Source organism: Cynocephalus volans, chromosome 14, assembly GCF_027409185.1.
Source record: "Cynocephalus volans isolate mCynVol1 chromosome 14, mCynVol1.pri, whole genome shotgun sequence".
Taxonomy (NCBI): domain Eukaryota; kingdom Metazoa; phylum Chordata; class Mammalia; order Dermoptera; family Cynocephalidae; genus Cynocephalus; species Cynocephalus volans.
In genome coordinates this window covers 50,870,877-50,884,362 of record NC_084473.1, presented here as the reverse complement: position 1 = coordinate 50,884,362, position 13,486 = coordinate 50,870,877, and the positions used below count along the sequence as shown (strand labels likewise).

At 37.2% G+C, this 13,486-nt stretch overlaps 1 protein-coding gene across 5 annotated transcripts in view; it reads right to left on the bottom strand.

The window, feature by feature from the left end:
• The window catches only part of ACYP2 (acylphosphatase 2), a 175,796-nt gene that overhangs the window by 105,750 nt on the left and 56,560 nt on the right, over positions 1-13,486 (bottom strand). Inside the window, exon 4 of one of the 5 annotated variants that reach the window (XM_063078465.1) lies at positions 10,176-10,652. The exons of the other annotated variants lie outside the window; for them this stretch is intronic. Coding sequence (XP_062934535.1) covers positions 10,580-10,652 — 73 coding nt within the window. The 3' untranslated portion in view covers positions 10,176-10,579. Of the gene's footprint in view, positions 1-10,175; positions 10,653-13,486 lie in introns of those variants that run through there. 5 annotated transcript variants of the gene reach the window in all.

The window sequence follows — 13,486 nt, the reverse complement described above, 5'->3', positions numbered from 1 at the left end:
TTTGCCCCCCTGGGGACCTGTGGCAATGTGCAGAGACAATTTTGGTTGCCACACTGGGGGATGCTACTGTCATCTAGAGGGTAGAGGTCAGAGTTGCTGCTAAACACCCTACAATGCACAGGACAACCTTCCACAACAAAGAATTGTCCAGCTCAAAATATCAGTAGTACTGAGGTTGAGAAACCCTGTCTAGCACAATATCCTGATTAGGACAGGAGCTTAACGGATATTTATATAATGTAATTCATCAGACGTTGAAAAACTTTTTGAAATAAGCACTTCAGGAGAAAACTTAGTCTTGGCAGAATGTCTGCTTATGTTGATCACAGAAACAGAACCATACAGAGCATACCACCATGGCTCACTTGGAAAAAAAGGAAAAATCTTGAACAAATAGGTTAAATATCAAGGTATGGCAGAAGTTTCTAGGTGTCCATGTAATACATATTTAGCCTTTCTTTCTTAGTAATAAAATCCAGTTTTAATTGACATGACAATGTGTCCAGCTAAAAGAATTTATTCACCATTCTCTCGCAACTAAGCACAATTCACTGAATGGGGCTCCTGAGAAAACACTTTAAAGGCAGCTGAAATATGCCCCTTCTTTTTTCTTGCAGCCTGGGCTGTGGATGTTATAGCTGGAGCTGCAGAGGCCATGTTGTAACTGTGAGGTGAGCTGGAGGATGGAGTTTGGAATTCCGTGACCAGGGAGCTGCTATGCAAGCTTTGAGCTGCATAACTCCAGACTTGCCTTACATAACAGAGAAACAAACCTCTCTTTTGTTTCAGCCAGTATTACTTGGGTTCTCCCTAAGTAATTCCTAATACTTACTCAAGGGATTAAATCTACAAACCATAGTCATAAAAGATGACTGAATGGCAAAGGAGATATATCTTAAATATCACCTCTCAGTTAATTATCATGGCAAACTAAGAAGTCTGAGAATCTGAGAAGATCTGCTGAGGTACATGAAAATGACTGAACTGGTCTGTGGCTGGCACTGCCCTTTGTACTCAGGAATCTAACACCAGACCCCATCTCAACAGCAACATCCCCAAAGGAGCTAATCAGGCTAACAGAAGAGAAACTCCAACCTGCAGGCACGTGCACACAATGTTCCATGAAGATCAAACACTGCCACTGAAAATTTAACTAAAAAGAAAAGTGTCCCCAAAACAGGCCAACGCATATGGCTCCCCTCTGTTCCTACTTCCACTTGAATATTCATTATCAGAAAACAAAACATCCTAAAGTAGCTCCTAGAGTTTTCACTAGTGATACCAACTCTGAATATATACAGTTTTAGTAATATCACAATCAAGTGACCATGCATTGTGTGGATAGCATTTTAATAAGACATAAAGGTTTATAAAAGAAGATGATTCACTCCAAATTTAAATAGTTTTCATATCTAGTTAGGGATATCAAACATTACACTTACAAAGAAATTGATTATAACATTACAAAGCAACAGAAAAAGAAATGCAAATATAATAAATAGAAAAAAGAACAAAATTAAATGTTGAGAAATAACATAGTCTTTGATGTTGATGGTACTTACTACCCAATAGACATAATTTGTACTATATGTTCATATGACATTGTATGATAACAATATAGACTTCCTGAAAAAAAGAAAAAAATCAGTAAGTGCCTTCAAAATTCGAATAGCATGCCTCATGGATGAAAAAGCTGGGCTGAATAAAAGCTTTAACTCAATAAAAGTGTGCAGTTAATGTTTTTCATTTCAAATTATTGATGTCTGACTCCCTGTAGAATTGACTAAAGCCCATTACAAAGAGTCCCCAAAAGACAATGCTGATGGGGTGAAAGGTGATCAGTCTTAAGGTTTCACATATCATACCTATGGGAAACTCTGGTTTTTAATCTTTTTGAACATAGTACAAATAAAATCAGATGAATGGAACATTTTACTCTATAATATGATTTTTAAAGCAAATTTTAATTGAATCACAAATGGGCACTGTTTTTATTTTTTCCCAATTCATAATTTCATCTACTTTCTAGTATATTTCTGCTTATCATTTGCAGATATAAAGACAGCAATAATATACTAATTATAGAACACACAAATTGCTGCCACTTTGCCAGAATGTGCTATTTGTGTAATAATAGTCATCAGTCATTCCAGGCTACATTCCAACCTATATTATAGGCTAAAAAATATAAGGTTGATTTTCATTGTCAGTATAAATTCACATAATTATTATTTAATGAAAATTTGGCCCTTTGGGCAAAATAAGAACACAACTGAAAGAAAACAAACAGAGGAAGCTAAGTTTTATTTATTCATTACATTTTATCTGAGTACTCATCATGACTAAGTGTGTCCCAGTTCAGGAAATATGCCTATGATTCAGACCTCTTGTGAAATCAATTCTGGGGCTCAGCCTAGCCCTACCACCTAGCAAATAGTGTCTGTTTGAACAAATTCAGTCGTCCTCTCTACAATTGCATTTCCCCGACAGTTAAAAAAGCTTGATAACAATTACCATTTTATAGACCTGTTTTAAAAGAATTAAATGAGATAAACATATTAATGTGATAACAGATAACAGAAGCATTCAGGAAACACTATATTACTTCGCTATATTGCTATTATCTTCTATGTTGTCATAATAAAGCTTAAAAGTGCATTATATGACAAACAGGGAATACAGGCCTTTTTTCCTCTTTTAAGGACATTTAAGGCTTCGATGGGTCTCAAAACAATTTAAACCAAGACTTCAACTTGAAACCAAGTGTAGCGTTATGGGAAAGGCTTTGCTCAGTTTTGTTTTCACGTTTAAGTTACATTTGTAATAATTTTTATAAAGATTACTGATTGAAGTCCAGATTCCTTCTTCTATTTAAAAAAATTACAATCCTTCATTTTTTTTAATAAGAAAAAGGTAAAATATGGTGAATAAAGTGGCCCAAAGGATTTTTTTTTTTTTTTTTTTTTGTCGTTTTTTCGTGACCGGCACTCAGCCAGGGAGTGCACTGGTCAGTCCTATATAGGATCCGAACCCGCGGCGGGAGCGTCGCCGCGCTCCCAGCGCAGCACTCTACCAAGTGCGCCACGGGCTCGGCCCCAAAGGATTTTTGACTAATAACACCACTTCTCAGAATTTTTCTGAAGTCAGACCTTACATCAATAAAATTGGATATGTTATCTACATTTGTATTTTAAGCAGTGCTCAGAGTTTTGGATTTCACAGACCAATAATTTTTTTTTTTAAAAAATACCATAAGGTTGACACCTTTTTATATTTCAAATTTTTAAAAAGTTAAAAGTAAATAAAACACGGGTATTTTTAAACAGCAATAAAAATAGGGATACTAAGGAATTTTTTAAAACTGTCACCCACTATCTACAGTACTTAATTAAAAAAAGAATATTCCAAAACTATGAGAAGGGCATACTTTCAGATTCAGAGGAAAAAAATCTTTACTGAGAAAAAATAGCTCTGTGTGTGTGTGTGTACACATATATGAGTGTGTGTGTGTGTGTGTATGTGTATATACATATGTTTCCTCTGTGTATATCCAAATTTTTCTTGTTTCTCCATGGATTCATTTTTGGATTTAAATTTGAGAGTCTTCAAGGACAAATAAGGTTTGACAGATTTAAGATTTTATACCATTGATTACTTTTGTCAATTACTGAGGAAGAAAATTTACTATTCAGGAATTCATTCAGTAAATATGTACTGGGCACCTACCACACACCAAGCACCATGAACTAGAACGAGACCCTGCTCTCACTGGAGCCCACATTCTAGTGTGTAGAGACAGACGATAAATTAACAAACATAAGAGGGGTCTTCAAAACGTTCATGGAAAGACTCATATTATCTTTTAATTCAATTTTTCTACAAATGTTTTGAAGTACCCTCGTATGTTCAGGTATTCATCAATGCTAAGAAGAAAAATGAAGCAGGCTAAGAAGACGGAGAGGGAGAGAGGGTATTCAGAGAAGTTTTCAACCAGGGGGAAACATGAGCAGAGATCTAAATGAAATGAGGGAGTCATTTGGCTACCTGTGGTAATAATAATGGTTAATTGTTATATAGTATTTATTCCTGTGCCAGTCACTATTCCAACTGCTTCACATAGTTAAATTCATTTAATCCTTTTAATAACCGTATGTAGGTATTTTTATTACCCCTGTTTTACAGATGAGGAAACTGAGGCTCAGAAACAGTAAGTTAACTTGTGCAAGGTCACACAGCTAGTGAAGAATAGAGCTGAAACCTGAACCCAGAGGGTCAGCTCCAAAGAGTCTTGCTCTTTATCCACTACCAATGTGCTCTCCTGCCCGTCAGAGGTAACAGCAAGTGCAAAGACCCTAAGGTGGTGGTGTGTTATTCTGCAAGCTCAAGAGATAGCAAGGAGAGGCCAGCATGGCTGGAGTGAAGGCAGCAAGGTGGAGGGGCACAGAAATCAGATCAGAGACATGATGGTACAGAGGAGAACAGGCGGTAGTTTACATGAGGCCTTGAACTGCAAGGTAAGGACTTTGGGTTTTATTCTGAGTAAGATGGGGAGCTATTGAGCCATTTTGAGCAGAGGATAGTTAAGATCCAACCTGTGCCTTAGAAGGATCACTCTGGCTGCCATGTAAAGAATAGACTATCAGGGGAGAGGGGAAAGCAATGAGCTGTAGTTTAGAATGGGAAGGGGATCACTGGAGTGGGGGATGAGAAATGGATATTCAGATTCTAGATATAGCTCGAAAGGAGAACAGAATTTAGTGATGACTGGGAGATAGGAAGAGAAAGAAACAGAGGACTCATGGATTTCTCCCAAGGTTGTGACTGGAGCAACTGTAAGAAAGGAGCTGGCATTTGCTTGTATAGGGAATACTGGGTAAGGAATGAGTTGGGGGAGAGAATTAGGAGTTCAGTTTTGAACACACTGAGTTTATTATGCCTGTGAGATGCTCAAGTGAAGCAGTTGGACATGTAAGTCTCGAGTTCAGGTCTAGATATACATACTTGGGATGTATCAGTTTATAAATGGGATTTAAAGCCATGGAACTGTAGAGGGAGCATGAAGGGACTGGTGCACGTGCCTCACCTGGAGCTCTTGTTAAAATGGAGATGCTGAGCCGGGAGGTCTGGGGTGGGCCTAAGAATCTGCGTGTCTAACGTGCTCCCAGGTAATGCCAATGCCACTGGCCCTTGGACCACACTTGTGAGCAGCAAGGCTCTACACTTTGTATTTTAAACAATTTCTTTCTGATTATAAAAATAAATGTAAGTTCATTTTATAAATATGAAAAAATACCACATAAAAATTCTATATCCAGAAATCACTGTTAATATTTAGACGTATATCTTTCCAAGCTTTTTAATGTGCTTACATGTTTATGTGTATAACTATTTATTGTTTTAGAAAATTAGAATATTATTTTATCTACTGCTTGCTTTTTATTTTATTTTATTTTATTTTTTTTACTGCTTGCTTTTTAAACAATATAATGAACATCTTCTAATTTCCTTAAACATTTAAAAAATATTTCAATGAGATCAAAATATACAAACTCAGATTTGGAAAAATGTATAACTTTATTGAGTTTCTATATAAGACTACATCTTGCTCTACTGTTCCCATATCTAGTAATGGGGAAGATCTTACTTTTTTAAATGACTAACATTTTTTGAAGAATCATTTAAATATTTTTACAGGGTTTTAGTGAGTGTTTTAGGTAAGCATGCTATCACTTTAAGGTTCAAACTCTATCAGAGCTGTATTTTCTCCCTTCCCAAAAGTTCCCTTCCCACTCCTTTTCTCTCAAGATACCATCTGGGTGTGTCTTAGTCCTTCTGCGCTGCTGTTAACAAAATACCTGAGACTGGGTCATTTGTGAAGAACAGAATTTTATTCTTTCTCAGTTTTGGAGGCTGGGAAGTCCCAGATCAAGGTGCCAGCAAGTTAGGACCCTGTCTCCCTGCTTCCAAGATGACACCTTGAACTCTGCATCTTCTGGCTCGAAGGACAGCTGTGTCCTCATATGGCAGAAGCACAGAGAGTCCACTCCCACAAGCCCTTTCTATCGTGGCATTAATCCATTCATGAGGGTAGAGCCCTCAAGACCTAAACACCTCCCATTAGGCCCCACCTCCCAAAGCTACTGCATTGGGGATTAAGTTTCCAACACATGAATTCTAGGGGTCACGTTCATATCACAGCAGGGTTCAAGGGAGAGCTTGACCTATGATGTTCATAGGGGTGGCAGGCCTCTTCTCTGAGCATGGCTCTCTGGGTCATCACTGGCCTCCATTCACCAGGCACCATGTAGTGCTGCCCACTATGATCCTGCCAAGATTTTGCAGGCACATGCCTGCCCTGATGTATGTCCTTGGACACCGCTATGTGCTCTGGTCTGCAGCCTCCTCATCCTTCCTGGGTCTCTTTCCATTATCTGTTCTCCCGGCTCTTTTGCATGTAGCCCCCATCCTACATCCCATGCACAGGCTGTGGGGCCCTGGAGATCCTGTCTCAGGCTGTCCATCTAGACATCCCCTTCCAGAAACACTGCCCTGCCCCTCCCAAGGCGTGTGGACTGTGTCAGGGCAGTAGACTACCACTTCTATGTTCTTGGGTCCTCCAGGACCAGCCACCCTGGGTCATGCCAACCACTACCTCTAGGTTTCTAACCCTGGCAGGGCAAGAGATAAACACTCCAGTCCGACTTCCTGCTGCTCTCTGTACCAGGCTCCCCCCTGGAGTGGCCTAAAAGGCTTCCTTCCCTCTTCCTTACAAAGGGCAGGGGTCCTGACATCATTTCACATGTCCCCCTACATTCCGGTTTATAGTGAAATCATATATTCGGGGTGCCAAATTTTCCTCCTGAAATGTAAAGAGGAACTTCTGGAATTTAGAAACAAGAATGGCTTTTAAGACTACTGTTTCCACATGGATTTTAAAAAAATCTAATTTAAAACTTAAAGCAGGACAATGTCCCTCTGTCCTCTTCTTCCCGTGGTATAGAACCTCAAAAATATTACTAGGTTAAGTGATTTTTTTTTAGAAACTAATGAACAGTATTTCATTATATGGATATATTTCAATTTATTTAACTAATTCTGTAAGATTGAACACTGTAATAATAATTTTCACTATTAAAAATAACTGTGCTTATACATAAATCTATGCATATCTGATTATTTCCTAGGTTTATATTCCCATAAGTGGAATTACAGAATGAAAGGAAAAGATCTGAACATTTTCAAGGTTTTATCTACATAATGTAAGTCTTGCAAAATTTTCATACCAATTTGTAACACAAGTTGCAATGCTGGAGAGCAGCTGTTTCCCCACATACTTTCCACACTGACTATTATCATTCTCCCCTCCCCACTTTCTCTTGTTTTTTTAATTGTAAATTTCAAATAACGTGAAACTTACCACTTTAAACTGAACAATTATTCAGTGGCATTTAGTACATTCACAATGTTGTATTTGCATCCTTTCAAATCTTTGCCAATTTGATGGTTGAAAAATGTTATCCGTTTAAATTGAATTTCCTTAACTACTAGGGATATTAAACATTTTTCATGTATTTGCTGATCAATGTTTTTTCTTCTTTTGTGAATTACTGGCCATTTTTTTCTATTTGGATTTTTTGCAGTGCTTTATAGTTCAAATATTTAATATTATATTTATAATGTATCTATTTTAACTATATTTTGACAATTTACCTTTCACCATAAATTTTGTTTATTGTGTTCGTTGGCATATTAAGTTTTAAATACTTTAAGACTATTGTACACCTTCACATTTTATTTGACTTTCACCTTATTTATTTATTTCACTTTCACTAACTCCAAAATTTGTATCTATATTCTTCTAGTTCTTTAATAGTTTAATCTTTCACATTTAACTGTTAATTTTGATAGGATTTAATTGGTAGGAGGAAGGGAACTAACTTATTATTTTTTCAAATAGTTACCAATGTTCTCAGCACTGTTTACTAAATAATCCATCTTTGTTGTACAGTTAAGTACATCATATTAGGGTTTGTTTCTGGACTTCCTGTTCTATTTCTTTGATCTAACTGGCCTATATTTGTATTAGATTACACTGCTAAAATTATGTAGGATTTTTCATTCTTTCAGATAAGTTTTAGAAACATTTTGTCATTTCTCTTTAAAAAATCGCTAGGAGATAAATGATTACTATATCAGTTAAGATGCTTTAGGCTGCAAATAACTGAAAGCCCAATTCCAAGAGGCTTAAACAATAAAAGAGTTTACTGGCTTTCATAACTGTGAGTCCAAAGATGGATCAAATTTCAGATTTGCTTGAAACAATGGCCCATCAATGTCATTAATAATCCTTGTATCTCCATCTCCCATCTTCCAGCTCTGTCATCCACTGTGACAATTTTCCCTGTTGCTAGGGCTCCTCGTGGGTGTAGGATGGCTGCCAGAAGCAATCCAGATCATTGCATCCTCACTCACATCCAGCAGAAAACTAGAAGCCACAGCAAATGTTTTTGTGTGTATATAATTACCCTGAATCCTGTCACCTACCCACTTTTTATCAATCACAACTAAGGACAGGATTGAAGCTATTTGCTTGGATCAATCAGGAGCACCCACAGACATGGCATGGAATGAATGTTGTGGAGACAATCACAATTTTCACTACAATTAGAATTGCTTTCAGTGTATTAATTAACTTAAAGTGAATTTATATCTTTATAACATTGAGTCTTTTCATCCAATGGCATAGCAACTCTTCCCATTCGTTCAAGTTTCCTGCTTTTCTAACATATATTTCAGTAAGAGCTTGTAGTAGTTGTCTTCATGTATATTCTGTATATGCATCTATTTATTACCTAAGTTTGTTTAATTTTAGATATTTTTATTTAGGCTTCTATCATGAATAAGATCTTATTTTTCTGTTGTATTTTCTACCTACTTGATTTAGGATTTTTTTCCTTCTTTTTAGTTTAAACTAGCTTAAGCATGAAAGAAAGTTTATTGGCTAATGTAACTGGGAAGTCCTAAGCAGTATGCCTTAGACCCAAGCAAGAGGCCCCCTGCCTGGGGCACACACTACACAGGACCTCCACTTACAAAGACACAAAGAATGCATAAGTGCCTCTGTTACTCAGTAACTTGTGGCACGTAGAACTGACAAATGCAACCCCTAACGCTGAACATCCATCCACTCTCATGACTAATGCTATTCAGGCCCCTGAAAAATGTTTCCCTGTATCTCTTGCCCTAAGCCCTCAAAATAAAAAAAACCACTGCTTCTAAATGTTGTACTATTGTGACCTTGGAGACGGACCCTGCTTCCAACTGCTGGGACAATTTTAGTGGTAGAAATGCTTAGGTGAAAGAAATGACAAATGAATTACCTTGTCAGATCCTTCCTCTTAGATAGAATGGATGCAATAGATTCTTGCATAAGGAGGTATCTTCCTGGAAGTGTTGAACATCTATCATCTTGTTTATCTTTGGTTTCCAATTTGTGTTTCTAGAAATATAACTCATATCACTCAAATCTGTAAATCTGTAGATGTAATATGCTCAAAGTGTTATACCAATTCTTTAGATTGGTAAGCAGATGATCATTTAGCACTAAAATTAAGAATAGTTTTATTTTCGTGAAAATATAATAAGATTAAATTATAAGATTAAATTTTAAAAGATCAAGTTTTAAATGTTCAGATTTATTTAAATACTTTTATTTAAATTTGATATTCAATAATCATAATTTGTAGATTATCTCCGAATATTAATAGATAATTTAAAACATTTTAGAGGAAAAATGACATTTATGGAAAACACCTTAGAACATTTAATCTTTAGAATCTTTGCAATTGCTTTAATTTACATTTTTGATGAAATATATTCAAATTGGGCACACTTGAATATAATAACAATTTTTAGTATTTTAGATCATTACTGTGAATAGAACAAAAATTAAGTGCAGATCTTGATTACTAGAAAATTATTATATGATTACAAAATCTGTGATTTTGCTGAAAGCTAGGAAAATAAATTTTATAGAGTAAATTATGATTCATGTATTATTTTATATTAGCACTCATTCAAAAATGCAGATACATTATCAGAACACCCAGACATGTATAATAATTATGAAATATAATCATTTTAAAAAATTTTCTTAACTTATTGTCATATAGAAACCATAGCTTTACAATTATGATTTACATTTTTTATTTTGTTGTCATGGAAAGTTGTGTAACAAGGCAGGAATATGGAACATATTTCATTTCATTTAACAGCTTATTAGCTTGATGTAGAACTCAGTATTTAAATATAAGGTTGTGGGCCTCCATTTATGCTCTTACCCAGACTCTGCAGCTCTCAGGGGAGGGCCTGGTCGTGGGCATTTTGAGATCTCCTTCCTGCCTGGATCCAGGTACCAACTGATATTGTCAGGGATGGCTGCTGATAGTCCAGTCATATCCCATGAGCCTAGCAGAAAGCAGGTTTCATTCTCCCAATATTTCTTATTAGTCCTGCTTGGATCACATGTCCATCTCACAGACTAATCAGGGTAGCCAGAGAATCTGGGGCCACAACACGATCAGCAGCATTTCACACCCACTCCTCTGTGTGGAAGTTGGTAGGGGTGCACAGAGTGGAGAAGAGGTGGGTCCCTGAAGAAAGGACGGTGGCAGTTAAAAAAGTAAATCCATCACACTGGAACCCACAGCAGCTACTTCACTGTGTAAACTTATTTTGTACCTTTTCCTCTTATTGAGCTTGTATTAGTTCTAATAGTTTTTCCTTCGGTTTTGGTGGGTTTTCTAGGTAGACAATGCTATAAAATGCAAACAATGATGGTCCAGTCTCCTGCTTTACCATATTTATTATTATTGTTTTTTTTTTTTTTTTTTTTTTTTTTTGCTTTTCTTATTGTACTATATTGAACTCTCCAAACACTGTTAAGTGGTGATGATGGCAGATACCCACATCTTATTCCTCACTTGAGTTGGATTTGCCTTTAGCATTTCATCATTATCACATTGATGCTGGCTTAGTAGAGATATTCCTTATCATTTCCATGTGAAATCTTTCCAGAGTATGTGGTCAGGTCTCCCCAGCAAGTTTTAGGAAACCTGGATCTGCACCAATGTGGGCACTGCCGTTGTAGACAAACTATAAGCCAAAAAGAAAAATCAAAGTCCACGTAGTTAAGCAAACTGTTCTAAATTGTGTGACCTTGCATGACTGAATCCCTGCTTTAGTCTTGTAAGCCTGAAACAATCCACAAGCAACGCTGCCCAGACACCAGATGGTGGCCATAAATTTTATCTTCCATTTTTCTGTTTCCTTTGTTATTTTTAGTGGGGGAATGGTAGAAGTTTATAGTCGGCACATAAATAAGCATTTAGAGTTTTGTAAGAGAGGGACCATGAGATGTTAAGATTTATGGCCTATGCCTTACGCACTTTTTTGCATGCTTATTTTATTTCACGACAAAAAAAGTTTAACATAAAATGTGCATACCGATGGGGTGAAAAATCATTACTACTGGTCAGGAGAACCAGTGGTAAGAAATGGCTTTGTGAGTCACAGCCAAATAAAATCAATAAGCAAACTCTGAAGAGGCAGGGATAGTGTCTATTTTACTCTCCATTATATCACCAGGGATTGGCATACGGTAAGTGCCCATTAAACGTCTGATGAATGAAATTGATTAAAAGATGTATAGAATGGTTTCCTGAAATTAGGCCATTGGAAAATAGGTACTACAGAATTCAGATTATATATAATTTTAGGAGAGGTTAACGGGAAGTTAATATTTACTTGGGGCCTGGCAGAAATTAATGCTTACAATGCTAGGAATTTTCAAGTAGTAGGAATTATTAAGTTCTTATTGTTGTTATTATTTTCATCCTGTCACGATGTTCAGAGAGGTGAAGGAACTTGCACAAAGTTATGAAGATGGACTTCAAATCTACTTCTCTCTCACTGCATTCAAGCATGCTACCTTCTGCAACACACAAAATGACACTGTATCTATCCCTGACCGTCCAGTCTGAAGTATCCTGCCCCATTTACTCTTTTTCATCATCCTGTTTGTTTCCTTCTAGGACTTGTCATAATTCATAATTATCTTGTTTATTTGTTAATTTTCTGTCTCCCTTGAGAGGTGTTAGTGCTATAAGAGTAGGTAATTTTTTCCAGCTTGTTCACAGCCATATTCTGGTGCTTTGAACAAAACAGGTTCTCACTACATATTTATTGAATGCATTAAATAAACAGATGAATCAACAAATTGACTCAAGTGCTTTTAGTAATAGCAGGGGAAGGTTAACCTAAGTAAAGAGATCTGCTGTGGTCTAAATGCTTGTTCCATGCCCCCCGCCGCACCAATTCATATGTTGAAACCTAATTCCCAATGTGAGAGTATTTGGAGGTAGGGCTTTTTGGGAGGTAATCAGATCATGAGGGCAGAGCCCTCATGAGTGGGATTAGTGCCCTTATAAAACAAACTCCAGAGAGCTACCTCACCTCTTCTACCCTGTGAGGACACAGTGATCAAGGTCCCAATTGTGACAAGAAGGTTGGGCTTTGATTCCCCCCTCAACAACAGGTTATTGGATGCAGGCTGCCTCCAAGAGGCCAAGGGCAATGCCTGGATAGAACCATTAGCAGCTAACAATACTAGCACTGGGTGACTGAGCATCCTGAAGTGGTGTCAGGGACATGCCACAACATCCACTAAGATGTCAGTTAACCATGGCTGACTCTGAGGGACAGAATTATGGAGAAGTTTTTCCTGCTTTTTTGAACATATTTTTCTGTTGTTCCAAATGTTCTAAAACATGCGTTGTATTAGTTAGTGCTGTGGTTTGAATGTTTGTCTCTTCTGAAACTCATGTTGAAACTTAATCCCCAATATGGTAGTACTGAGAGGTGGGTCCTCTAAGAAGTGATTGGGTCATGAGAGCTTTGCCTCATGAATGGGTTAATCCATTCATGGATTGATGAATTGATGGATTGATGGGTTAATGGGTTGTCACAGAAGGGGGACTGGTGGCTTTACAAGAAGAGGGTGAGAGACCTGAGCTGGCACACTTAGCTCCCTTGCCATGTGATGCCCCACGCCACCTCAGGACTCTGCAGAAAGGCCTCACCAGCAAGAAGGCCCTCACAAGATGCAGCCCCTTGACGTTGGACTTCCCAGCCTCCAAAACTGTAAGAAATAAATTCATTTTCTTTATAAATGAGCCAGTTTCAGGTGTTCAGTTCCAGCAACAGAAAATGGACTAAGACAGTTAAGATACAGAGTAATTCAGATGTTTTAACAGAGACTTAAACAGTGTCTTAAATTAATTGGAGTCCTGCAAAAGTTCAGACAAGCAGTCTGCAGCTCGTATGACAACTTAACCACCATCAGGGACATTTGGTCCTTCTAGCTGGTTGCTCTGCCACCCTCAAAGTATGGCTTTCATCTCATGGTTCAAAATGGCTACTCCAGTTC